The 27478-nt window shown below is 42.5% G+C and overlaps 2 protein-coding genes across 8 annotated transcripts; one reads left to right on the top strand and one right to left on the bottom strand.

Annotated features, from left to right (window-relative positions):
• Window positions 1–239: 239 nt before the first annotated feature.
• DNAJC2 (DnaJ heat shock protein family (Hsp40) member C2) lies at window positions 240–16962 on the top strand. Of its 5 annotated transcripts, none has more exons than XM_042872420.1 (17): window positions 240–313; window positions 1231–1421; window positions 1938–2013; window positions 3594–3692; window positions 5863–6004; window positions 7202–7282; window positions 8020–8085; window positions 9714–9805; window positions 9903–10024; window positions 10652–10801; window positions 11092–11180; window positions 11266–11335; window positions 12525–12709; window positions 13963–14063; window positions 14934–15041; window positions 15657–15811; window positions 16844–16962. In XM_042872420.1, exons 1-17 carry the CDS (start codon window positions 256–258, stop codon window positions 16916–16918), a joined length of 1860 nt encoding a protein of 619 aa, XP_042728354.1. In that variant the 5' UTR covers window positions 240–255; the 3' UTR covers window positions 16919–16962. The 5 variants fall into 5 exon arrangements, with proteins under 5 accessions (XP_042728354.1, XP_042728357.1, XP_042728356.1 ...); XM_042872423.1 differs by having other exon boundaries at window positions 246–313; window positions 1320–1421; XM_042872422.1 differs by lacking the exon at window positions 240–313 and adding an exon at window positions 422–502.
• Window positions 16963–17010: 48 nt separating this feature from the next.
• Window positions 17011–25820, bottom strand: PMPCB (peptidase, mitochondrial processing subunit beta). Of its 3 annotated transcripts, none has more exons than XM_042872425.1 (13): window positions 25709–25820; window positions 23657–23797; window positions 23274–23360; window positions 22718–22847; window positions 22144–22342; window positions 21412–21491; window positions 20785–20897; window positions 19907–20050; window positions 19198–19361; window positions 17757–17842; window positions 17574–17662; window positions 17301–17376; window positions 17011–17205 (listed from the first exon to the last, which is right to left on the bottom strand). In XM_042872425.1, the coding sequence occupies exons 1-13, from the start codon at window positions 25796–25798 to the stop codon at window positions 17141–17143; spliced, it is 1464 nt and encodes a 487-aa protein (XP_042728359.1). In that variant the 5' UTR covers window positions 25799–25820; the 3' UTR covers window positions 17011–17140. The 3 variants fall into 3 exon arrangements, with proteins under 3 accessions (XP_042728359.1, XP_042728360.1, XP_042728362.1); XM_042872426.1 differs by having other exon boundaries at window positions 19198–19358; XM_042872428.1 differs by having other exon boundaries at window positions 23693–23797.
• Between the last annotated feature and the right edge of the window lie 1658 nt (window positions 25821–27478).

Raw genomic sequence — 27478 nt, 5'->3', positions numbered from 1 at the left:
CCTCACGGCGCGGCGGCGAATCGCGGGCCGCTCCCGGCTGCGCGTCGCACGGAGACGCGTTCCCTCCCCCCGGCGGCAGCCGCTCCCCTCGGCGCCGAGCCCCGCTTCCCCCCTCGCGGCCCCGCGGATCCCTCGCGCCGCCGCTGACCCGGAAGCGCTCCCTGGGCTCCTCCACGCGCCGGCTCCCGGCAACCGGCGAGGCCAGGCCGGCGGCTTCCGCGGTCGAGGCTCGGCGCGCGCTCCCGCCGAGCCGCCATGCTGCGCGGGGCGCACGAGGGGCAGCTGACGGCGGTCACCGGGGCGCTGACGGCCGGTAGGTGGGGGAAGGGCGGCCGTCCCGCGCGGCGCTGGGCTCCTGGGCGAAGCGGGGGCCGAGAGGGGCGGTCTCGAAGCGGCCGCCCGCGGAAGCGCAGAAGTTGGGCTTTAGAACCCAGCGGGGGGGATTCGCGTGCCGAGCGCTCGGGGCTTTCCTCGGGGTTTGCGCGTGAGGCGGCTGCAACAGGTGCGGCCGCTGGGGAGGGAGCGGCAGCGGTGCCTGGGAGAGCCGAGCCGCGTAACGGCTGTTAGCTGGGAGCGGCGGCGCTGCTCGGGGTTCGAGAACGCCGCCGGGTCTGTGGGACGGAGCGCCCGCCGTCCTTACAGCTTGGCGCGGCTGACCGGGCGCTCTGCGGCCGAGCCTGGGGCTCCCGGCATCCCAGCACGGGGAGATGTGGGGCTGCGTGCAGAGGGGGGCCGCGGGATGCTCAGAGGGCTGCGGCACGTCTCCTGAAGACAGCCTGCGGGAGTTGGTGTGGAGGAGAGAAGGCTCCGAAGAGCTCCTCCAGCCTTCCCTTGTGTGACCTTAGAAGCAGGATGGGACAAAAACTTCTTACGCGGACAGATAGTGTTAGGACGAGGGGGAACTGTGTGAAACGATCAGATGGGAGATTGGGCATAGAGGTTAAGGGGAAATTTTTCACGGATTGGGTGGTGAGGCACTGGCACCGTCTGACAGCGGAGCCTGAGCTGGTACCTGGTGTGGTGCCTGATTCGGTGGGTACCAGCCCTACCTGCAGCAAGGGGGTTGGAACTCGATGGTCTTTGAGTTCCCTTCCGACCCAGCCCTCTTTATGATTCTGTAACTTGGCAATCTGCAGCTTTGTGTCATGTAGTACTTTGATGGTACTTTAACATCAACAACAAAAAAGTAAGCCACAGAAGGTGAAGTTGCTTTTGTGTTTTTGCTTATAGCATCAGTGCTCTGTCAAGTGGAACCTGTGGGAAGATGGTTTGAAGCATTTATTAAGAGGAGAAACATAAATGTTTCTGCCTCTTTCCAGGAGCTAGAAGATGAAAAGGAACTTTCTGAAGAATCGGGGGATGAGGAATTGCAACTTGAAGAATTTCCTATGCTCAAAACACTTGATCCCAAGGACTGGAAGGTATTCTGTTGGCAGTGACACTGCTGTTTTGGTTTGTGGTTTGTTTGTGTGTGTTGGTTTTTTTTTTTGCTGGAAATCTCCTGACAAATTTACCTGCCACTCCCAGCCGCCCCTCCTTACCCCAGTCTGAATCTTTCTGTGTCTGTCAGCATTTGACTTGACTGGTTTTGTGTTTTCCATGCGTAATCAGTTGAGGACAAACTCAAAACTGCATGGGGTGAGGGCTTAGTCTTCTATATTCTGGAGTTTTGCTTAGTATTGACACAGCAATTCAATCAAACTTACTAGGATCCAATCCAATACTTAAATACTATTTGGGTTGAGGTACTGGAGTTTCTTTAGCAACCTCTAAAAAATTGTTCCTATGGGCTTTTTCGAATGTTTATTGTGAGAGAGAAGAATCCTGCCTTTTGTTTTAAAGATGTGCTTTATTAAAGATGTTGCTTTACATGTGTTGTGGCTTCTTAGATCACATATGTCAGTGTTTACTAGAGCTCTTTGTTCTTTGTTCCTCAGAATCAAGACCATTATGCAGTTCTTGGGCTAGGAAATATACGATATAGGGCTACTCAGAAACAAATCAAAGCAGCTCGTAAGTATCTTTCCCTCATAAGCATACTCTTCTTTCAGAAGTACAGCTCTGTTTTCTACATACAAGTTCAAACATGTCACAAAGAAGTTTTTTACTATTTTTACAGACCTGCTCTTTGATTCCAATTGCTTACCAGCCTGTAGTTTCACTTCACAGTTCTGAAATCCACAGGCCCAAAGCGAGTGAAATGGAAGATTCCACTGAGTTCACATCTTGTTCTCTTATCTCAAGATTTTTGGTTAAGAACAAACAAACTGCAGCAACAAAAAACAAGCAGGCAAACAAATCCCAACACAGGCTGTAAATTTATATTTTTGCATTTTGGAGTCTGCAGTCAAGCTCAGTGAAAGGTTGAGAAATATGTCTGGCCCTGCCTGTTTCAACAAATTGTTACCTTCAAGCCCCCTTACAATTGTTAACTGCCACGTTAATGCTACTGAATGTTTAAGAAGCATAGATACTGCTGTTATCTTCCCAAGTGGTAGGCTCAGGCTTTCGTGGGAACAGAGTGATAACTGTTAAATTTTCATGCATTTAAATATTGTACTAAAAGTAATTCGGACCTCTGAGAAGTTCACTTGTGCTCTTCTTTGGTCATTTTGCTGTGTGGTAAGTGTAGAGCTCCTGTTGCTGAGTGCTGGGGATATTATCAAGCCGTTAAGGATGTGTTCTGTAAGGTTGCATTCCCTTGGTGTTTCAGATAAGCAAACAATAGCACTAGGAAGTGCAGTGTGCTGCTTAATGGTAGCATGGGCCTGTGTCTGAAATCATGAAATGTGAAGGTTCACAAGTGCACAAGGGTTATCAAGGGTATTTTATGGTATTTACACACCAAGAAACATGTCAGGCTTCAGAACTTTTATTTCTAGAAAGCAATGTGGCCAAGAGCTGACTGCAAATATTTGTTTGAAGATTGAAATTGACTGTTAAATTCTCTATGAAATAAGCCAACAGCTTTGTGAATTTATCTTGCAAACTGTTACATAAAAAAGCTGTCTCTGTATGAGTAGAATCACTGTCCTCAGTTAAACCACAGGTGAAGGCTAAGTTACTCGCAAGTGGGTAGGTTTCCTTTGGGCTCACTTGACTGAGCTAAGGCAATGTGCCAGCCTGTCGCCTACCAGCAAAGCCATGGCGAGCAACTGTGTGGTCACAGACAGCACAAAAATAGAAATCATTCTTCACTTACAGCTTGGTCACATTACCTTGTGTTTGGAACTGGCTTGGGCAGCACATGTAGCAAGTTATTGACTTGTACAGAAAATTATGTTGCAGTTGGTACATGGCCATATGTTGGACTTCTTAGCAGTGCCACTGTGGGTCCTGTGTTAGTACTGCATAGAGCAACACCTGGCCTCACTAATGTTCTTGAGCAAGAACTGGGGCATCTCTCTCCTGATGATTGTAGAGCTCTAAGACAGCCTTGATAACAACTTCAGATGACATTCTAAAGATAACCATAAGTTATCTCTCAGGATTTAAGGCCTGAGTAGAGAACTTGACCAGAAAGACGTGTGTGTGTATGTGTGCGTGTGTGTTTGTGCTGAAACATTTCTGAATGTTATGCATCTACTTGCCAGATAAATCCATGGTTTTGAAACATCATCCAGACAAGCGAAAAGCTGCAGGAGAGCAAATAGGAGAAGGTGATAATGATTATTTTACGTGCATAACTAAAGGTAAGTCATTGACCTCCTTTATGAGATTTGTCTCTGTTGCTACTTTTAAAGAACTGTACAAAGCCAAAGACGTTCTCTTCTGTTTTGGCAAACTTCTTTATCAGCAGCCATCACTGAAATGTAACTTCTCTTTGGGTGGAGGCAGTATGGAAATACAGCTGACCGACCTTTGCCCCTTGGTGACAATGCAAAACTTATTGTGAACTCTTACAACAGTGTATGCAAGGGTGAACCACTAGAGGTTGCCACACGCCTAGAATAAATGAAACACTGTAAAAGAATTCCTGCAGGACACCAACTGCAGTAGAAAAAGTCAGAATTCTAATGCTCTTAGTGTGCCAACAGTGTCTGTTGATTTCAGCTGGGATATCGGTTTTCTCAGACGCTCGCTTTTGCCCACAGATGACCAAGTGCACTCAATGACATTTCATTCCTGCCTGCAGTGACCTAGAATGCTCTTGCTGGCTAATGGCAGAAACTTAGAGATTAGTTTAGGTATAGCCAGACTTATGCTTCTGGTAGTGCTTTTATTTTTAAACAAATGTTTTCAATCAGTAAGGGTAGGGGAGAGCATCTTCTAATCCTTCCAAGCGACTTGTTCTTGCTTGTTAAAATGTTAGGAAATGTTATGTTAGACGAGCTAATGATGTTTACAGTCTTCTATAGAGCTAAGCTACATCTTTTCAAAAATGAACAATGATTGTGTGGTTGGGGCTATAACAAAGGAGACAGGCTCTTTAACAGGGTCTGTTGTGATAGGACAGGGGGAAATTGATTCAAACTAAAAGAGAGGAGATTTAGACTGGATACTGGGTGAAAATCTTTTTTACAATAAGGGTAATGAAGCACCAGAACAGATTGCCCAGAGAGGTGGTGGGTGGCCCACCATAGAGCCATTTGAGACCAGACTGGGTGGAGCTGTGAGCAACCTGATCTAGCAGTAGGTGTCCCTGTTCGCTGCAGGGGGTTGGGCTAGATGACTTTTAAAGGTCCCTTCCAACTCAGACAATTGAATTGAATTGACTGAAACCAGACTTTTTTGAGATTATGTTAACAAATACCAGAATAGTTGTGACTTTGTTTCAATTTGAAACAGGAAAAAAAAATCCTAATATCTGAAAATTAGTAGGGAAACCTATTTTCCACCTGTTCTAATTATTTACTTGCCTGTATTCAGCTGTTGGGAAAACCAGCTTCAAATGGAAAGTGAGATCTTCAGGCAATATAGAATTGAATACGAAGTTCTGCTGCTGCCTGATTAGCCCAAGAAATGTTCTGTCCATTTGTTCAGTGTTGCAAACTGTCAGATGTGAGATACAGCATATTTCCTGAACTCAGCTACAGGTGGCACTAGGGAAATGGTCTGAGGGTTGTTGAAGCTCCCATCTTGTAATGCAGAAGACAACTGATGTCATATAGAGTACTGGCAGAGTCCCTGGGGGCAAGGGAAGATTGGCACGCAGCAGCTTATTGTTGTTTCCTTGCATTCATTCCTTCCTCAGTTTACAGAACCACAAAGCATCAAGGTCTCCAGCTTGTCACTTGCAATATGTGACCTTTACAGTGTGGCATTCTCTCTACAGGGAAGCAGTCAGAGAAGCCCACTAATAATTGCAATATGAATTTGATTTTCTTGGATTTCTACTTCTAATGAAAAATAATAGGTATTGTAGATCTGACAGACAAATTCCATGCTTCCTTGAGGAAAAAAAAAAAAAAAACAAACAGTTTACTGGAGCTGCAGAGTGTAATTTCCAGGTTATAAAGTTGTAATGTGCTGTTCTCCAACTGGAGGACTTAGAAGACTTTGTTAATTTGTCTGCAAGGATTTGTTGCAAAATAAAAGCCTGAAGATGTCATTCCCAAGCTATCAGTGACAGCTGAATTGAGTGCTCTGTGATTTTTTAAAATATAATTAATTTGTTACATTTTAATAGTTAAATATGTTGTTTTTCGTAGACATTTTCTTCCTGCTTAGTTAAACAGGAATTGCCAGCAATACAATTGAGAGTTGAGATGCCACCAAAATAATTAAATTTCTGGCTGTAGAAAATCAAACACAAATCTGGGTGCACCTTTTTAAACATGTAGAGCCTTTTCTGTTAGCATTCCCACTTTGCCAGGAGAGCTCCTCTCAGTCTCATGTTTGATGTCTGGTCACTTGTTTCAGCTTATGAGATACTGTCTGACCCTGTGAAACGACGAGCGTTCAACAGCATAGATCCTACTTTTGATAACTCTGTACCTTCCAAAAGTGAAGCAAAAGAAAACTTCTTTGAAGTTTTTTCACCAGTTTTTGAAAGAAATGCCAGGTAAGCCACGTCCTATTGCTTTTGAAGTGCAACAGAGTATTTGCAAACTCTTCTGGCATTGTTATTAGCAGGTGCAATTTTTAAGGGATGCTGGGAATTGTTTTCTCGTCAAATTAACACAATTAAAATTCTCAGTGAGAATTCTCAATGAGAATTGAGAGCATTCTCAATGATTTCTTTTTAAAATAATCTCCAGTGCCATACCAGTGACGGGGTTTGACCCATGAGATTTTCTTAAAAAAGACAAGACTCTTCTTGGTTCCATATTACATACTGTCCTGTTTGTACAATACTTTGCTTCATCTTAAAGTAATTAACTGTGCCAAGTTCGTGTGTGTTACTGACTAAAAATTCCTTTTTTTATGATATTCTTATGAGGATGAGACATTAACAATAGTTACATTCACAATTTAGCTGGTTAGGAGAGAAGATATACGTAAATGTCACTATTTGGTGATTCTCTCTTGTAAGGTGTGTGACTTTTCCTGCGTTTGATTCATGCTTGCCAATTAACTTTGTATTAAGGCTGTCACAAGTCTAAACTCAGTTTAACTTATTTTTTTAATATGAAAAAGTGTTTTATTATATGAGGCATTCTGAGTGACCTACTGCTTATTTTAGGTAGATTTATTAAGTGTCTTAGTAAGCAATCCCAAGATTCAGATCTGGTTTTGTGGCTGTCAGATGATCCCTTCTCCATTGGGATATGGATTCTCTGTCATGGAATAACAAACTCTGGAGCCCATGGAATAGTTCCCTCCTTGTAGGAAAGAAATTGAATGTAGGCAGAGCATGCGTTATTCTCTTGTACTCTGTTAGAAAACATGGGAAAGTTGTTGTAGGCTACCACAGAGCTGAGTTACTCACAGAGCACCTTTTGTTCTCTGTAAGCTTTTCTACCAGGAGGATGTGTGTGGAGAATTGAGGCCCTGTTACTAGTGTTGGTAGTTTGTGCTCCATCAGATCTGCTTCTATTTGTGCCAAACCTGGGAAGCAGGAGGCTGCTTTTCTGGGAGAGTTCCCCAAACAAGGCACAATCTGGAGCAGACAATCATGATTTCTTCCTTTTTCCTCATGATCCATTTGTGTGGTGGGAAGGAACTCACTTGTGGCATTTTGATTTGTACTTAAAGCATGTCATTTTATGAAACAAGATTGCATATATATTACTTCTTGAACATTTCCATTGATTTTCAGGTGGTCAAATAAGAAAAATGTTCCTAAACTTGGGGACATGAACTCTTCATTTGAAGAGGTAGATGCATTCTATTCATTTTGGTAAGTTAGATGATGACCTCAGCTGCTCTTCACAGTGTTCAAGGTGTGCAATATAAAGGGTTTGCAGACCAGTTTGTATGTAGATTGTTGCCCTGTGGTCTGTTCTGGCTGTGTAAGGTCATGACATTGCTTCACAGCTATTTGGTGTCTTCCATAAACCATGCTAGATTTATTCTAGCTAGAACACCCACGTTGTAAATTTACAGTTGCAGAGGGATTTTGGACAGCGCTTGGCCAGGGTGGCTGCAAACTGAGCTGTCCCACACAGTAAGAGGGGAGGTTTGTTTCACTTGTGTTTTCAGTGGAGGTGTCCAGCAGGTATTTAAGTTCCCCTCATTAAAGAGAGTCTGATTAGTCTGAGAAAGTCACAGAGCTTACGGCTTGGCTCATCTGCTAAATATGGATGCCTGCATATTAGATTAAGATTAAATGATTTCTCTCTTAACGCTGCTGTACATCTCCACTGCCTGTACTGGGAGCTTAGACTGTGAAGTTGATGGTCCTGCAGAAATAGGAATTTTTAGTTTCAATAGCATTGACTTAACGCAGTGGTATCTCTGTAGATGCAATGTAATTATAAATGATACCTTATAAATTGTAAAAGCTGTGTAAGTGCCTACCAAAAAAACCTGATTTTGAAGAACATTCTTTATTTCTAATAGTTTTGCTGTTTTATTCTATATTTTTAAAATTAATTCTTTTTTTTTTTTTTTTTTTTTTTTTTTAATTCAATTTAGGTATAATTTTGATTCCTGGAGAGAGTTTTCTTATTTAGATGAAGAAGAAAAAGAAAAAGCAGAATGGTATGTAAGTAAAAAGAAATTTGGTAGGAGAGTGACAGACTAAGGACAAGTTGAAAAGTCTTGCTGTATTCAGACTATAAAAACAGGAGAAAAGGCTGCTGAGCTGAGATAGGGTTCTGCTCTCCCAGCTCAGTAGTCAGCTGAGGAATTGAACTGGACTGTGGGATTTGGGGTTTTGTTTTGGTTTGGTTTTTCAGTTGTGAGATTGAAGAGTTCTTGGGGTGCTTCTATCGGACTTTGAATTTGTTTTGGTTGGGGGAAAAATAAAAGTTTAAAAGCATCTCCAGTGTGTTCACTGAAGTTCAGGCTTGTTATTCTTAACCTGCCTGAAAAGTTGAACCGGACCCAAAACAGAGTAGATGAGTAAGCAGATACTGTTTCTTTATCCAACTCCGTGTTAAACTATGCTGGGACAAGCAATGCTTTCTGGAATATAGAAGAATTATTTTTGATGGCTTGATGTTCATAAAAATTGCATACTTCTTGGTATAGTGATAGTAGCTGAATTATGCAGACCGTGTTGCTGTTGGAAAATACATTCTAATTCTATTCTTATAAACACAGAACATTTAAAGTAAAATAAAGCACTGAATCATTTAGTCTGACCTGTATTTCACAGGACACAACCTTTCACTCAGTCACTCCTGTATCTCCATAATTACATAAACCTCCTGTTCCAAGTCTGAACAGAAACCAGTTTTGTAGCCAGCTGCAGCAATTAGCCAGTTCTGTGTCTAACACTGGTGCCATACTTAGGCTCTAGCTGGACATCTGTTTCTTTTATGCCTTTTTCTGCACTTAATTTGTTTTTTCTCTTTCTGATCTCATTGTTCTCTTCTCCTGTGAAGGTTCTGTGAAGGCACTGTAATCAATTCTATACCAGCTGTATTTTTGATAAATTATTTTCTAGGCTTCTTATTGGAAAGTTCTTGAATTAATTGCATAGCCCTGTATTGTACTTAATTCCAGTCATTCAGTGTCTGCTTTAAAAATGTTTAGACCAACAATTCATAGCATGCTGTACTTAAGCACATTTTGGCTTCCTGTTCTTTTTGTGATTCTTTCTTGGCAGAGGTTGTGTTGCACATCTGTTCTAATCCTTCAGTCTGTTACTGACTTCTCTACTCTTAGGGGAATTGTTTCCTTTGTTCCAAGGGATATTTATCTGCCTTTGGCTGTATGGATGAGTAATTCATAGAAAGAGTTCTGTACACACACGTTTACTTGACACAGCCTATTTTCTGTGAAATGGTGATAATTGGCATTAATCATACCGCTGCCCTTTAATTAAACTCTATACTAGCATTTCAGTTGTTTTGCTCGAGCTTAATGTTAGGTCAGCAAATGGATGTATTTTGGAAATAGAGTCCATGATGCCATTCCCTGTAATGAGAGGTGAGACGCCTGTTTTGCCAGGTGTTCGGCAGGTTGGTTTGATTGTTTCAGCACTTAGCACTTGGGACACCATCTTGGGGCATGGAAGTTCTTTTTCTGAAGCTTGTTGTTGAAGTATTCATGAAAAAGCATCCGTGTGGGGCAACTCTGAAATAGTTTGTTGCTGAATTTCTGAAAGTTACAGACTCTGTGTTGTGCATTAGTGCTGAACTAACTACGCTCTCCCTTTGCAGTCGAGATGAAAGAAGATGGATTGAAAAGCAGAATAGGGCCGCCAGAGCACTGAGAAAAAAAGAGGAGATGAACAGAATTAGGATACTTGTTGGTGAGCATACAAACTGCTCTTGTAAAAGAGATTTGTTAACTAACAGCAGAAAAGCTCTGTTTTTCTTTTGTACGTGACGTGTCCTTTCCTCTGCCAGACAATGCATATAGCTGTGATCCCAGGATAAAAAAGTTTAAGGAGGAAGAAAAGGCAAAGAAAGAAGCAGAGAAGAAAGCAAAGGTAGAAGCAAAACGAAAAGAACAAGAGGCAAGAGAAAAAGTAAGTTAACCACTTAGTTTATTTTGTTGAAAAAGCCTGGTTCGTTCACACCTGGTCTAGAGGCTTCAGCTTCTAGATGGGTCAGAAGGTTACTGTTAAAGTTACATTGGGCTTTACAGATGCATTGTCCTTGATCCCAGCATAACAGGCAGTAAAGGCTGACAGCCTTCTGAGAAAGAGATGAAAATAAGGAGCATGGATCTGAAATGAAAAACTTACAGAATTGGGTTTTGTTATTGCATACACTCCCTCTGTCTTAAAGGCAGTCACTGATTTCTGTGACCTGCCTTCCTCTAACATAAAGCAAGCAGCTCTATGCACTTCATGGGTATGGTCCACAAGAAGTTGCTTGCTGTGAAACACTTTGAGGTAATATTACCTACTTGATTAATAGTAGCAGCTTGGAAAATATGTCTCTGGAAACAGTATTCAGAATGAAAGGCTTGGGAATTGTAGGTTACTAAAAAGTGCTTTCAAAGACAACACTGAAGTGTTGCTGAGCTCCAAAATATGGAAACTGCGGATTTTAATATTGAATGACCTTATAACAGCATGACTTGCTTTGTGTATATTTTTGTGTGTTTGTTTTATGTTGTTGGTTGTTGGTTTTTTTTTTTTTGATTGCAGCAAAGACAAGCAGAATTAGAAGCAGCACGGTTAGCAAAAGAAAAAGAGGAAGAAGAAGTTAGGCAACAAGCATTAGTAGCAAAGAAGGAAAAAGAGATACAGAAAAAAGCAATCAAGAAGGAAAGGCAAAAATTGAGAACAACGTGCAAGGTACTTCAGTGTTACCATAGTGAAATACAGGTTGTGTGAGTGAAATTATTATGTTTGCTTAGATCAGAGCTTATCATGCGCTTGTTCTTGTGGTCAGAGATGGGTTTGGAAAGTGGGTTTGCTGAGCAGCAAAATGCTCCAGTGCGTACTTAGTGTGCAGTTCTGAGTGAGGCTGACCGAACAGGCCGAAGCACAGCAGGGACTGAAGAATGCTGTGTGTTAAGATTTTGTCTGAAGGGTCAGAACAATAAAATTCAAGAACTTTGCAGAACATGTATTTCTGCTTCCAGAACTGGAATTACTTTTCTGATAATGAGGCAGATTGTGTTAAAATGATGGAGGAGGTGGAAAAGCTTTGTGATCGTCTTGAGCTAGCAAGGTAAGTTTTCTTACTCCTATTCCTGCTGGTTTTGACATCCACCTTTCTACTAGCGACACATTGTAACTTAATCATTTATTTTTAGTCTGCAGTGCTTGAATGAAGCACTTACATCCACAACAAGGGAAGGAGGAAAGGCAGCTGTAGTAAAACAGGTAATTATATATCCCCTAGGAGGGGAATGAGAGCAGTCAATTCTTTTACAAAATCCTGCCTCTACTATCCATGACCCGGGACTGGATCCACAGAAGGTTTAATATGCTGTAGACACATGGAAGGGCCAGTGGGTTGGATGCCAAAGTATAGGAAAAGCTTGTGCTCAAGATTCATGAACCTCCACAAGGATCTGCTTCAATTTGCCAGGAAAGCAAATCCATTTGGAGTAACAAGGCTGAACCCATGTCTTGCAGAGAGAATAAGATGCTTTCTCTCATCTGCTTTTGAGTAACATCTGTGAACTTTATTTCCTGATGGAGAAGATCATCTGCCCCCATCCCAGGGTTAGGTTTTCTCATGAGACAACTGAAAAATTAAGACTGAAATCCCTCTTGCATTCCGTATGATTTAATCCAGTTTCTCAGTATCCAGGAGAGTGTTCCAAAATAGGATATTGACCTTTCTGTCCTTCTTTAAAGCTGTTCTGCTTTAATAAAAATTATCTAAAGTAGTTTTCCTTTTGCCAGGAAGACTTAATTAAGAGACAGTGAGCATCCTTCCAACAGGTGTAAGCATGTAGTGTTTTAATGTTATCAGGACTGCACTGTACATCCAGTTATCTAGGCAGAAGTAGATACATGAATGGTATTTAACTGCTGTCTCAAGATGTGATTACAGTTCACAAGGCTGTGTGATGGATAAATTCAGTTCTGCTTGCTAACAAACTGTATATGTGGCCACCTAAGCCTGAGTAAACAGTGAGTAGCTGAAGTCTGTGTTGTTGCAGTCAATGCTAATTTAGCTTTGGGAATTACTGTACTCAGAATGGATGTTGGACTGTCCCTACTAACAAGTTTAGGTTCTTAATCCTTCTGTGGATCTGCCTCTTGGTGTCAGATGTTAGCATGGATATTCCCATTCCATTCAGAAATCTTGCCTTAATCCTTGCGTTTCGTAGTGAACTTGGGATGGACTTCTACTGTAGCTGCTAATCTGGGATGGCTACATTTGTGCACGTGATGGAGGGAAATAATGCAGAATCAGATGAGCTCTGTTTCTTCATGCATCATGTGCAGAACAGAAACTAAGCAAAGTTCAAGGCTCAAAGCAATTCTAGAGAGGGGGGGTTTGTAGCAACATATAATGTTTCTTTCTTTAAAATGAACATGCTCATTTACAACCCCTCAGATAGAAGAAATAAATGAGCAAATAAGGCGAGAGAAAGAAGAGGCAGAGGCTCGTATGCGCCAAGCAACAAAGAGTTCAGAAAAGTCAACAACAGGTGGCGGAGGTGGGAGCAAAAACTGGCCAGAAGATGATTTACAGTTATTAATTAAAGCAGTGAACCTCTTCCCAGCAGGGACTAATTCAAGGTACTTCGTAGTTAAAAAGCTAACTAATAACTTTAAGTAAATAACAAGCATAATACAATTTGTTTTCCGACTGTCCTAAATATGTCAGTAGGACTCTTTAAATTTCCTTGTTTTCCTTGACTGTTGAACAGCCTCTGGTTTTTCTTCTGTTAATACTGTGCTGTAAATGTGTCTGGAATTACTTCTGGGCCTATTTATTTCACTTAACTGGACCTCAGTCCATCAGCAAGATTGTGCCCTGCTCCATGTTTGCATATGGCTCATGACAGGCACCAGTCATTAAAGCCCAGAACAAAACTGAAACAGTGACTGTGATCCAGCTGCATGGGAACACAAGCGTGTAAGCTACTTGCAGTAGTTCCACAATGAATGTGTTGCTGTTTTTCTTCTACATGTTAGGAGGAAAACACATAGAAAGTGCTAAGTACCTCTTCTCTCTTTGGGAGAGAGCTGGAAAAAAAGGAAAGGCTGGGATTGACAGAAATCCCAGGTGATCACTTCCTTATGCCTTAAATCCTTATCTTTCTCAGGATTAAAATACCTTCTTTCACTTAGGATTCAGAGATTTGAAGCCTCTATTACCACATTTGGATGCCTACTTTAAACCAAAAAAAAACAAAACCCAAGCTTTCTTACTTAGGATAGTGATAGATATGGCACCAGCATTTGTTTCTGCACTGCGTCGCAGCAGTCAAGAGCAGCAAGAGCTTTGATAGGCCTTGATCTGTGATGCTCCTGTCTGATCAGGTGCAAATCTTCCCTTCCGTTTTCTAAGATGCACTGTGGATAATTCAGGGGCTGGGTTGTTCCAGCTCTCTCCTGCTGAATCTCCTTTATCTGGTGTTTAAGCCCACTTCCAAGGGGCGTAGGAAGAAGTGTTAATAACGTCGCTGCCATTTCAGTGGCAGTGCAGTATTTTATATTGGAGTTGTTTAGGGAATTCAGGTAAGCAGCAGCCGAGCAGTCTCAAGGACTAGTTTTGCACTTCCACACCTACATTCTACCCCCATGCCTTTCATGTCTGAGAAGCCAAGAACTTTGCACAAGCTGACTGAATTCTTAACAGAAACATAGTATTTAGTAACTAAAAACTTTCCATATTAGTTACTGAGAGTTTTCATGTGTTTAAGTACTAATAAATTTAACTTAGGAGTTGGTATATGTACAGCTGCATACAGAAGCTTGATTGTAGCTTGTACAAATATAAGCAACTACATTATGTGCTGTTTTTCCCTTTTCTGTCCTTGGTTTAGGTGGGAAGTTATTGCCAACTACATGAACTTGCACTCTATCACTGGAATAAAACGAACAGCAAAAGATGTCATCAATAAAGCAAAGAGCCTCCAGAAGCTTGGTAACTGTATTTGCTTATTTTTGTACTAAGATCCTCTGCACGTTTCTGTACTGCTTGATCTTCAAACAGCACAGTGTGTCTGTTGGGAGAAAATGCTGTATGTCCCAAACAGAAACATAGCTCAGGTGGAAAACTTAGAGGAGCATTTCTGTGATGCAGTATTTCCATCCTAATAGCTATCACATTAAGTCTTTACCTCACGAGTGAATCCCTGAAATTCTTTTAATCTAACTCAATGCACCTGTAAATGTCTAGGCCCTATTCTTATGCTTTGAGTGAGAGGAACTGTCCACCTAACTGTGGGATTCAACACCAGTCAGACAGCTAAATTAACATGGCTTTTGTAGGCTCTAGGAGCTGGGATACTGAGAAAAGGCTCTGGATTATGTTCTCAACAAAAAGCAGAATGTGCTACTATAGGGGAGGGGGGGAGGAAAGAAAAAAACAAACAAACAAAAAAACAGCATTACAGTTGTTTCTCTGTGCCATGTATCTATATAAGGAGGCTGGAGACTGCCTGTGTTCCTGACTGCCCCTGCGACACAGGTAGTCTGGGTAAGGCAGGAGATCTGCTGCAGTCCTTGCACAAGACAATCCCTTTCAATCACACTGAAGCAGCACTTTCAGGCTTAAGTTTATGTGGAGGAGGTATTTATTTCAGCAGCATAAAGTGAAATAGGAGTTGGAGCAAAATGTATTGGGCCCTGAACAGTATTTTTATGTACCAACCTCTTTGCCATCGTCATAAAGAAAGCATGAACTGGGGCTTTTATTTTTTGCTATTCTGTGCCTGTTAAGATATCTGCTACAGTGTTTTTACTATTATAGCTGGCTTCAGCTTTGTTGCAGTAACTATTCCATTTCTCATAGACCCTCATCAAAAAGATGATATCAACAAGAAAGCATTTGACAAATTTAAAAAGGAACATGGGGTGGTGCCTCAGATGGACAGCGCTGCTCCCTCTGAACGATTTGAAGGTAATGGTGAAAAGAGAGCCCTTCTTGCAAAGCTGTCTCCTCTATGCATCTTAGTATATTAACTTCAGACTTGTTTACAGAGAAACTTTAGTAAGAAGGTGATACAAGCTCAGTTACTAGATCTATCTGATAATTTCTCATACGCTTAGTACAAACCAAAGCTAACTGAACAGTGACAGTTTGAAATGCTTCTTTGTGAGGCAACAGATTAAATCTGATTTTGAGATCATCTGCTCCTCCTTTTCAGGAAACAGTAGGCATGAGGGGTTGTCTTGAAATATAGGATGATCCTACAGCTAAGCTTTGGTTTCCTGCTAAAGCCCAAACACCTCCAATCAAACCTTCCAGGGTCTTGCAACAGACTCTTCCCTTAGTGAAAAACAAAGGAAAAGCAACATCGCTGCCCTAAGGATGTGATTTCACAGGACAGCTATGGTTATCAAACACCTGCTTATCTTATACCTTCCAAAGATTCTGTGCTGTATTCAAAGATCACACATGCCACTCGGCCAGTAGTGCAAGGATTTAAAATCTATGACTTTTTTAATGGATTATGCTTATCTCAAAAGTTTGTTACTAAACTTTTTTTTTTGTCACTTTTGCATTTGAAAACAGGATCGCCTTTAGATTCATCCCCTTGGACTACAGAAGAACAAAAGCTTTTAGAGCAAGCATTGAAGACTTACCCAGTAAATACTCCTGAAAGATGGGAGAAAATAGCAGCAGCTGTCCCAGGCCGGTCAAAAAAAGACTGCATGAAGCGATATAAGGTAAAGTTTTCTTACCCTGTAGTCTAGGTCTCATTAGAATCTATTGTGTTTACTGTTGCCCTCCCTCCCAAGCACTGCACCTGACAATAGCAAGCTAGCACAAGATGGAGCTTTAGAGAGAATAATCTTTTTTGTAATTTGGCCCCCAGAGAGCAGTAAGGACTAGGTTTTCTTTCCCTGCAAGCAGTGAAGGTGGGAGCTGGGAAGAAGAGTCTGCCTCTTGAAACTTGTCTTAAATGTGACAAGTTATTAGAGATTGTGAAGTCCTATCCATAGCCCCCCCCTTTTTTTTTTTTTTATTTTGTGTTATACTACAAGAGAAGTGTATGAGCATTGACCTTCAACACCATGTCAGTTGTGGTTGGGTTCTTTCTAGGATAAATTGCGTTATAGTATTAAACTGTCCAGATTGCTCACTATCGTAAAATGGCCTGGGTTGAAAAGGACCACAATGATCATCCAGTTTCAACCCCCTGCTGTGTGCAGGGTCACCAACCACCAGACCAGGCTGCCCAGAGCCACATCCAGCCTGGTCTTGAATGCCTCCAGGGATGGGGCATCCACAGCCTCCTTGGGCAACCTGTTACAGTGCGTCACCACCCTCTGTGTGGGAAAACTTCCTCCTAGTATCTAACCTAAACTTTCCCTATCTCAGTTTAAAACCATTTCCCCTTCTCCTATCACTATCCACCCTCGTAAACAGCCACTTATTCTCCAAGCTAAACAATCCCAGTTCCCTCCACCTTTCCCTTTCCTCACAGCAGAGCTGCTCCAGCCCTCTGATCATCTCAGTGCCTCCTCTGCACCCACTCCACGAGTTCCATGTCCTTCCTGTACTGGGGGCCCCAGGCCTGGACGCAGTACTGCAGATGGGGCCTCACAAGAGCCAAGTAGAGGGGGGACAATCACCTCAGTCTCCCTGCTGGTCACCTCTTTTTTAATGCAGCCCTAGCAGAGTGTTTCAGGTTGCCTGCAAAGTCAAGCTGTACATTTCAATAAGTTGTGTGCTTTGTTTTTTTCCCAACTCTCCAGGAACTCGTTGAAATGGTCAAGGCAAAGAAAGCTGCTCAAGAACAAGTGATGAATGCTACTAAAGTCAAGAAATGACTTTTACTGACAATCTTTGTTTTATAATAAAAATGCAAATACTACACATTTTTTCATTACTTCCTTAAGTATACAAATACGCAGGACTACAGTTGGAGTTTGAGTTTTAATCTTTTCAAATGCCTTTCTCCCAGCTCAAAAGCTATAAGAAGGAGATAGTGGTAGCCTCTTAATTCTTTTTTTCTTTTGAAGCACAAACATACTGGAAGTTCTTATCATCCACTACTCACGAAGCCAATACATCCCACTGCAGATCTTGTTATACTCTGGAAGTTGTTCAATTGGACCTGGAATTTAAAGAAAGTTGACCATGAGATGACACATTCTGAACTGTTAAGGAAAGCTGTAGAGGGGGTTACAATAGGGGAACCTGGCAACATACCCAGGGCAGCAACTGCAGGATGCTTATCATAGATGTACTTTGTGCACACTTCTCTAATAGTCTGGGCATCAATAGCCTAAAATAATTAGAGAGACATCTTCATTACCAACCCTGGCCAAAAAGTTATTAGCAGCCCAGAGGAAAAGGCAGCAAAACAGTTAAAACTTTCTGATAAAAAGTCTAACCTCTGTACTGTACTTCCTATAACAATTAAGAAACTTAATTACTGCAGTAGGGGCCTAATTAAAAATTTACAACAGGGGTGGTACTTACTTCAATCCTTGCCTCAAGTTCTGGAATTGGAATTCTGCGCTTATAGCACAGCATTTGTCTTCCGATGTCTTCACAGATTGGGGTGGAGCCTAAACCAGGAGAAAATAAGCTTCAGTTTATCAGCATACAAATGCAGGAAAGTTTAAAAAAAAACAACAAACAAACAAAACCTCTAAGTCTCACCATCAAGTTGCAGCAGCATATTTGTCTTCAGAAGATTTTTTGCTCGAGCTACTTCATTTTCTGTGACACTTGTACAAAGTCTTATCCTGAAAAATAGTTTAGATCCAAAAGCATTACTTAAAGCTGACCTGAGGCGTGCAAGAGGGCTGTGTGCCTCCTTACTGCAGGCAATCTACCCAAGCTCTTCTACCAATCTACCCATCTCTTCTATAGGCCGTGCTGATAAGAGAACTTGATATGAAAACAAGCCACAGGATATGCAGAAGCAGCATGATAAAAGTAGGAAAGGTTTTGGAAGCATACCAGTATTCAGCCTAAGATCAAGCTTTTCTCCTTAGATGAGCTGTTTCCTTTCATTAAGTGAACGCGTTGAGCCACGTGTGGTCCATACTTGCCAGTTTGAGAATGGCTGCTGGTAAGCTACCAGGAGCCAAGCAATTAGAGGTAATTAGCCCAGAAGGCAATCCATTACTTCCTGGCTTTTGGTAAGATAGCAAACAGTGTACCTACATCACACTGCATAGAGAAGACTATTAGAAGGACAGAAGGATGCAGTACTCTTAACCCATTACTTCAGCACAAGAAGGGCTCACAGCTTCTCTGGTGTTAAGCTGCAGCATACAGACAGCTAAAGCAATGATGTTTTTACCTATGAGCTATTTACAGAGATCTCAGAATAATGGTAAATAAGTAAGTGCTACACGATGGAAAAAAAACTTATTTTGTTTTCTTTCAAATTCATCCACTTCAAGCCCGTAAATAACATGTCTATCTCTAATTACATCTTCAGTTCAAGCATTAGAATTGCACCTATGATCATGTTTTCAATTTAGATACAAGGTTTTAGATGAACAAAATTATCTATAGTCCCAGGTTTCAAGATTCTGTATATAACAGCTCAGCTACTTTTCACATCACTCTCCTATGTACTCTAATACCTGGTGTGTCACATGGGACAGTAACTGCAGAATCATTAACTAGTGACAGTATTTAAAGGTAACTGTCCATTCATTATGCTGAATATTTACTCTTTCAGTTGTCAAACATGCAGTTCATGGCACTGCACGCTGGCTTAGCAGCATTCTAAAAAGTCTGACATACATTTCATATCTGTTCTCACATGAAAGTCAGAAAGAAAATCATTGCCATTATCTTCCTTGTAAAAGCACTGCTACTAACTACAGTTCACACTTATTCTTCCGGGGGAGAAAAAGAAACCTAAGCCCAGAAGTGTTCATCCTAAGTAAAAGTGCCAGAAACTGGCTGCTGGGAATGTGCATCTCATGCACTGAAGTTCAGAACCAGATACAGTTGTTTTTCCCAGGCAAGCCAAAGCAGAGAAATAGAAATATTCTCTTCAGAGAATTCCTTTTTTTTTTTTCTAAAGTAAAGTATATTTGTCCACAACAATGTTTTTTTAGACAAACAGTAGTTTGCTTACCATTCTCTCTGAACAAAATGCACCATGTCCTGTACAGTCGATGGCTCACAGACCATATAGAGCCCCCACAGCCCTGTGTCAGTGTAGCAGGTGTTGAAGGACTGGAAACTATGACACAGGTTACCATGGCAGGCAATCTGAGCAAGTTTACTGGATAAATTCTGCTGAGGCAAGAGAAAACACATTTCATGAATTTTCTGAAGGCTTGTTAGTGCTGTTTTCATTTCTATCATGACAGAACATGCAATGGTATCAGAGGGTCCAGCAGAGGCTACGTAGTCCACTAGCAGCTCTTCATTGTCACAGTTTCTTCCCTTGTATGTAACCTCACACTTCCAAATAACAGCCCAGATTTTAAGCCAAAATCATAAAGCTACACAGGTTCAAGAAAGGAACAGCTGGCAATACCCACACATTCTGATAATGTGTAAGGATGAACCATTCTTCTATTGACTGGCAGGCCTCAAATCACCTCTATTTTAGTGATCTAGAACCACTTCCTAAGATTCTCATAGATCTTGGGCAACAAACCCTCTTTGACTTCCAGCTGGGTTTCCCTTATCCTGCTTTAATGAAGGACCTTCAGAAATAATATCATGAAGTAACAGTAACACCCTCAGATATGCTCAAATCCACCTGTGCTGGCAGAACCCCATCAGGCAAGTCTCACCAGCCTCATTACAAGCAGGGTGCTTGCAGGTCCACTTACCACTCCTCCTCCAAAGGAACGATCCCAGTTACCTATCAGAGTGTTTGCTACCATAAGAGGAATGGTATCTGGGTCAGACCAGCCAGCTGCTTCTACAGCGATGGCAATGTGCGCCAGGGGCATCTTGTCATCTCTTATACGGATCTGTGGGAGCACATGAAAGCAGATGTAGTACAACCTGCACGTGGTAACGTGCTTGACAAGTTCAGCATTCATACACAGACATCTTCGCTACACCAGCATCCCAAAGCAGGCACTCGGAACCAAAAATTAAAGGGCACAAAGTTACATTTTACATCAGCCTTAACTAGTTGCACTCTGGACATTTTGTAACACTTTCCCACCTACACACAGAGGGCACCACAAATTGTTTTTTAGAAAGAGCAGGAAGGAAAGAGAATGACTTTTCAGTATCTGAATACAGTTGGAATGTAACACACATGCCTCCATATCCCCAACAAGAGAACATGTTCCAATGGTGAAGGCAGGGGAACAAAAGGAAAGCAGCAGCAGGAGTAAGGGAAGTATTCTTCCAGGAATCAATGGGGCAGAGAAAGCAGTGGCAGCAAGGCTTGCCAAAAAGAAGTTGGTAAGTGAGTGCTGTTTTGGAAACTACGTACCCCTGTTGCTACCCCTGTTGCTGTCATTGCGTGCAAAACAACTGAGCTCTCATCTGCATGTGTCAGTTGTGCTCCAATAATAATAAATATATATATATATATATAATATAATATATAATATAATATATAAAATATATAATATATATATAAAATTTATATTATATTATATTATAATAATATTATATATATTACGATATAATATATATAAATAATAAATAAAGGGATAAAGGGCAGCTCAAAAAGCCACCAGCAGCTTACCTCACTGCCTGTGAAGCTGCATGGTGGAAGGGGTGGCAGTCCTCCTTCTGGAGCAGATGGCAAATTACCAAAATGGCATTTTGCTAGGTCAAGTAGCTCGTCGTGACAGACCCCTGAACAAAGTTTTTTCACAAACTCTGTAATGCTACTCTGCAAACACTTCATTTAAATTGCTTTAGCAAGCAGTAAGGTTCCGCCCTCTAATCCCACACTTTCAGATTGCTCACAGCACTGTTACTCAGCATAAAATCACAATCATATTCCAAATCAAACCGCTCTCAATTTCAAGCCTAAACATTTTTTCTCTTGTTTTTTTTTGCTACTCCCTTTTCACAATGACCTCCTCCTCCCAGGCCCTTCTTTTCAAGCTCGCATAGAACAATGACCTCACCCTCCAATTCAATTCTCCATATTGATTTAAGAATGTTTCTGGAATTTTACTTGAGGGAAAAAGGGAACAGAAGTCCAAAGGCTACAGAGGCACAAACTGAACAGGCAGGGCTAACAATGAGCATCTGGGACCTACTGAACAACAGGCAATTCACCGTGTTGTTCCCAGGAACTTAAATGACCACGGTTTTAAGTACAGTTTCACACGATCCAGGGTGAGTAATAACTCATACCAACCTCCAGCAGCAGCCAGGACTATTCTGGGTCCTTTGTAATGTGTTGTTATGTACTCCACCAAGTCATTACGGTTTATGGATCTGCAACAGTCAAGGAATCATCACTACCATGTCAGTAAAGTTTATGACAAGATGAAGAAATAAGAGTACAAAATGATACAGTATCAAAGTAATTATAAGTTCTGCCAGCATACAGAGCAAAAAGCTACAATTAAGAGGAAATAGGAGCTTCATATATTTTGTCTTTCAGAGTTCATACAGCTTCCTGATAAGGAGTAAGAATTACAACTCTACTCCATGTTGATCTCAGTCAGGTGGAGCCAGGATCCACCAATGATCTCATGTCAGTTTTACGATAGCACGTTTGGTGATCTCCTCATCTGCACTGCTGTAAACAAGTGCAGAAAAGAGCAGTGTAAATGCAGGTTTATTTACAGCAGTGCCTAACACCTGACTGGTGGGAAAAAGGAGCACTTCCAAGTTTGCATCTTTTAACAAATAACAAAAATAATGGCACATAAGGGAGGTGTGCAATAGACACGTGAAGTTCACGTACACTTTTATGACTGCATAAAGGGGCAACAGGGAAGTTCTTACAATCACATTCAGTGCAATTTCATGTATCTTCCAAGGCCAACATTTAAACTAAAGTCATTCCCTGCATTTTCACAGGAATCTTTTAAATATAGAAAAGTTACCCCACAGTTGAAGATGGCCACAAACTTGGACATACTTGATGTTTTCAGTGGGTCCTAAAATTGTCCTTCCGAGGGCTGTTTTCTGATAGGCTGTGGCATGAAGGTAATCAAAGACAACTTCCTGTAAATTGGTCTCAACCTCTTGCATCTCTCGGAGTATAACTCCTCGCTCACGCTCAATCTCCGCTTCTCCCAGGGTGCTGTTCTGGATTATGTCAGCGAGGATTTCCACAGCTAATTGAAAACAGAGATGGGAATGGAAACTGAATTTTCAGACTACCAGAAAAATCTGGTTCCAAACGTAAAACTCAGCTCAAAGCAGGGGTGGCCCAACATTCACTCATAAGAGCTGCTGTTTGGAACTTGAAAAATTTTAAAAATGTACAAGCTCAAAAGGCACTTCCAAGGGCAAGTCCAGCAGAAACACTTGTAGTATCAACATCGCTTCTGCCACAACAACCCTTCCCACATTCCTATAGGCTTAATAAAGTACTTTTTGCCCAAGAAAGAAGGGATTGTCAGGCAGTAAAAGAATCATTCTCATGCTTCACCAGGAGCTGGATGTTTGTTTTACTCTTTGCTGCTTTTCAGATTAACAAAAGCAGTTACCTCTTGGTAAATCTTTTGAAAAAGCCTTTGCATAATACACTGTTTGTTCCCTTGATGTATACGCATTCAGATGAGCTCCCATGTTCTCAATCTCCAGTTCAAGGTCTAACTGAGATCTCTTTTTTGTACCCTGAAACAAAACAATAAGGAAGTGAAACTGAACCTTTGAATCCACTTGCTGACTATTAATACCGCTTGTCTGCCAAAGTCAAGGTGAAGAGAAAGTCTTCTGAAATGAATATTGGCATACTAATCTATCCAATATTTAGGAAGATCTAAATCCCACTATGCTCACAAATTAAAATGAAAAGTTGGGTTTTGTGTCTTCTAAGAACATTTTACAAAGCAAAGACCAAGTTAAAAGTAGACCTGGTACAAACCTGTAGTTCTGTATCAGCTACACAGGACTAAAAATTTGGCTTTGCTATGTGGAACCAAAATCAAATCCCCCTGATTTGTAAACTGTTTTTAGACAATTCTAAGTTCCTATCACTGATCTCTAAAGATAACTAACTTAGAAATTTGTTGTAAATTTTAAGCCAGTACTCATACTCACCTTGAAAGCCATATGCTCAAGAAAGTGAGCAGTTCCATTGTTCTTCTCATTTTCATATCGGCTTCCAGCATCAATCCAAAGTCCAACCTCAATGGGGATAATAATTTAATCAATCAATAATGCAACTTTGCTGTTTTTCCTCTATGAACTACACTTAAGATTTTTAAGACCTACTTTTAAATTGCTTTTTCTTTAAGTGAACCAGAAAGAAAAAAAGATCTTCGCAAAATTCTCATTACAAAACACTTGCAAAAGCCTTATGAATCCTATTTCTCTGCTCCTTTTAAGAACAATTGCTAATAAGCATTTATAGACCCCAACAAAGTTCCATAAAGAAAAAAACAGGAAGTTATGAAAAAACATCCCCTTTACAGGTTACCTACTGTGCATGTTGAAAGCCCAGAGTCTTCAGAAGCTACCTGCAAGCCATTCTCCAGAGGACTCACACGAGTCTCAGGAACATTTAAGACTACTTCTGTTGCTGCCTGAGCAGCTCTGAATCTGCCTCTTCCCACATGTACGCACTGTAAGAAAAAGACATCAGTCATACTTAGATTGTAAGCTATACCACAGATTCGTTTCAGTTGGAAGGGGTCCTTAAAGGCCATCTGGTCCAGCTCCCCTGCAGCGAGCAGGGAGACCTACAGCTAGATCAGGTGCTCAGAGTCCCATCCAGCCATTGGGTGTCTCCAAGGACAGGGCATCCACCACCTCTCCGGGCAACCTGTTCCAGTGCCTCACCACCCTTACTGTTAAAAACTGCTTCCTTACATTCAGTCTTAATCTCCCTCTTAGTCTGAAACCATTGTCCCTTGTCCTATCACCACAGACCCTGCTAAAGGAGTCTGCTCCCTTCTTTCTTACGGCCCCTCCTTAGATACTGAAAGACCACTCTCAGGTCTCACAGAGCATTCTCTGCTCCAGGCTGAACAGCTCCAGCTCTCAGGCTGTTCTCGTAGGGGAGATGTTCCAACTCTGGGATCATTTTTATGACCATCCTCCTGGCACGCTCCAACAGGTCCATTTCTCTTCCATACTGAGGGCTTTAGTCCTATCCTATCCTGGAATGCTTTTCCTAAAATGTATTCCTGAACTTAAATGTAAGTTCATGGCTCCTTCTTTAAAACGTGCATTTAAAAAAATATTTTTCTCTCAAAATTATTTGTCAGTACTTCACGCAGGAATACATTAACCAACTCAGAAGGAAAAAAAAAAAAAGCATCACAGAATATCCCAAGTTGGAAGGCACCCACAAGGATCACTGAGTCCAACTCCTTGCTCCAGACAACACCACTCAAAAAAACCAATCAGACCATATGTCTGAGACTGTTGTCCAGATGCTTCTTGAATTCTGGCAAGCTCTGTGCCTTGACCACAGCCCCATTGAGCCTGCTCCAGTGCCCAGTCACCCTCTAGTGAAGAACATTTTCCTCATATCCAACTTGAGGATCTCCTGTCGCAGTTTCATGCTGTTCCCTTGGGTCCTGTTACTGTCACCAGAGAGAGCAGAGATCACTGCTGCCCCTCCGCTCTCCTTATGAGGAAGCTCCCCTCCCTTTCTCTGGGCTGAACAAACCAAACGACTCCAACTGCTCCTCATACATTTTAAGGCAACTGAAATGAATTAGATTGCAACTGCTTCCCTTCAACTAAATGTTGGGGCCTATGTCTAAGACTGCAAGTCACAGTCATCTGCTGCCCAGAATAAAGGCAGATATTGAAATTGCCACCTTGTAGTTAATCCAGAAGAAAAGTTACAAGAAATTAACATTAAAAAAATCATTAAGAAATTATAGAATGTCTTGAGTTGGAAGGGACCTTAAAGCCCCCCCATCCCCACCCCCTGCCATGGGCTGGCTGCCCCCCAACAGCTCAGCTGCCCAGGGCCCCGTCCAACCCAGCCCTGAGTGCCTGCAGGGATGGGGCACCCACAGCTCTATGGGCAGCTGTGCAAGGGCCTCACCGCTCTCTGAATAAAAAGTTTCCTCCTTACATCTGATCAAGATCTCCCCTGTTTTAGTTTTAAAACATATCACTGTCTGCCCTTGCAGGAAATTGATTTCTGTTTATAAGCACCCTTTAAGTATTGGAAGGCCTTAATGAGGTCTTTCCAGAGACTTTTCCTCAACAAAGGGAAGAAGCCCAGCTCTGGTTTGGCTTTGTTTGCTCAGGTGGTCTCAAAAGCCTCCTGGGCCGCACAGAAAGCACACAGCCCCTCCCGACACCCCCCGCCCCTGAAGGCACGCAGCCGGGCGCTGACACTCCCGCCATTCCAGCGCCTCGGCTCCCACGCTAAGACTACAACTCCCGTCGTGCACGGCGACACGCGGCCTACAGCCCCCCGCCCTCACTGCGGCGGCCCGAGCAGCGCAGAGAGCCGTCGAAGCGCCGATGCCGCCCAGAACTCCCCTCTCTATCCCCGCTCCACCGCCTACCCGATTCCCAGAGCCGGACGGCCGAACGAAGCGGGTGCACCAGGGCAGGAAGAGCCGCCGCACCGCTAAGCGCCCCGTGGACGCCGCCATCTTCGCCAGCCGGCGGGGCGGAGGCTCGCTTCCGGCGGGCGCTGCGCAGGCGCAGAGCGCCCTGACTGGGGCTGGCGACCGCCGTCGCGGTGCGGGGAGCTGCTGTGCAGCGCGGGCTGCGGGGAGCCAGGGGACTGTGTTCTTCACAAAAGCAATGGTCGTAGTTAATATCAGGATGCTCGAGCAAGCCATGTTCAAGGTCAGCTGCTCCAGAGCTGGTCGGCTGTAAACTGTGAAACAGGCTTAACCACTCTCCCCTCCTCACGCTGCTCCGCAGAACTGCGCTGTTCGGGAAAGTCAGTTTTCCTCCTAATAAACTGTTATCGGCAGTTTCTCTAACGCAAAGTTGGATGTTTTCTCTGTGCAGTGCTGTGTATAGAGCTGATGCCTGCCGAGCTTCCTGTCGCCATGCAGCACTGAATTAGGGTAGCTCGTTGAGGCATTTCTCACGCAGAATCAATCCAACTAGGTAAAGCCAGGCTAAAAATCTGAAATCTTGTTTCACAAAGTGTTCTGGACATAAGGAACATGTCCAAGAGGCTGGACTACCAGGAGGCTTCATCCATGCCAGGAGATGCAGTCCCTGACACAGAGAGCAGCCCCGTGTAAGCTGTGCTGCAAGCGGTCCCTGGGCACTAAGGCACCAAAGCTGCCCAGCACTGGACATGGCCTGCCAGAAGGGACCTTGGTAGGAGCCAGGGTTGGGCTGGGAAGGGCTCTAGCAGTGTGCTAGTACAGGCAGTTCCATCTCAGAGCCACGCATTCCACATTTCTGGGCATGCTTTGGATATATGGGTGTAGATAAACAGGTACAGACAAGCAGAAAGCAGTGCTGTCAGTTTTCATTTCCTCTTTAAAATGTTTACTTTTTCTGCTAGATTTAAGGGCTTTTTACTTAGCTTATCAAATTATCTCTCAGAAGTATACTTTTTTTTTTTTTTTTTTTATTATTTTCCTATTCCTATTCCTATTTCCTGATCCTATTTTCTCCCCTCTGCCTCACATTGAAGCACACTACTTGTCACAACCTCTGCCTCAACACAGACACCATAAAGCTTTTTTACTGCTGTTCTGCACTGCTCAAGAAAGAAGGCCATTCATGCCTGTGTTCTGTGCCTCATGTTTTCCTTTTCAATATATGCAGCCAGTATCTGAAAGAGCTGAGTGCTGAGAGAGGGACTACAGCCCTCAGTCCCTCTGTCTCTTGCCCACAACTCTGTGAGGATGTTGAGTCTCGAAAGTGGTGAGAACTGAGGATCTCTGTGCTCAGTGTAAGCTATCTCCTACATCTACCAAGATCCTGTCATTCAGAGTTAATTCATAAGAGCTGTCAGAAGTGGTGTTCCTTCCCGCTGAAATGAAATTGGTCAGGCACTGGAATGGACTGCCCAGGGAGGTGGTGGAATCACCGACCCTGGGGGTGTTCAAGGAAAGACTGGATGTTGCGTTGAGGGACATGGTTTAGTAGGAGCTATTGGGAATAGGTGAACGGTTGGACTGGGTGATCTTTTAGGTCTTTTCCAACCTTAGTGATTCTATGATTCTATGATTCTATGATAATATTAATTTTAATGTAGATTTCAGGTGACACTAGTACCACAAATCACACACAGCAGTGACAATTGATAGTAGTTCCTGAGCTGTCTCAGAAGCTAATGATTGAGAAGGCTATTCACAGTT

Source organism: Lagopus leucura, unplaced genomic scaffold, assembly GCF_019238085.1.
Source record: "Lagopus leucura isolate 7727_CA_CO unplaced genomic scaffold, USGS_WTPT01 Super-Scaffold_100008, whole genome shotgun sequence".
NCBI lineage: Eukaryota > Metazoa > Chordata > Aves > Galliformes > Phasianidae > Lagopus > Lagopus leucura.
Note: the sequence above shows the minus strand (reverse complement) of the source record. Positions and strands in the feature narration are given on the sequence as shown.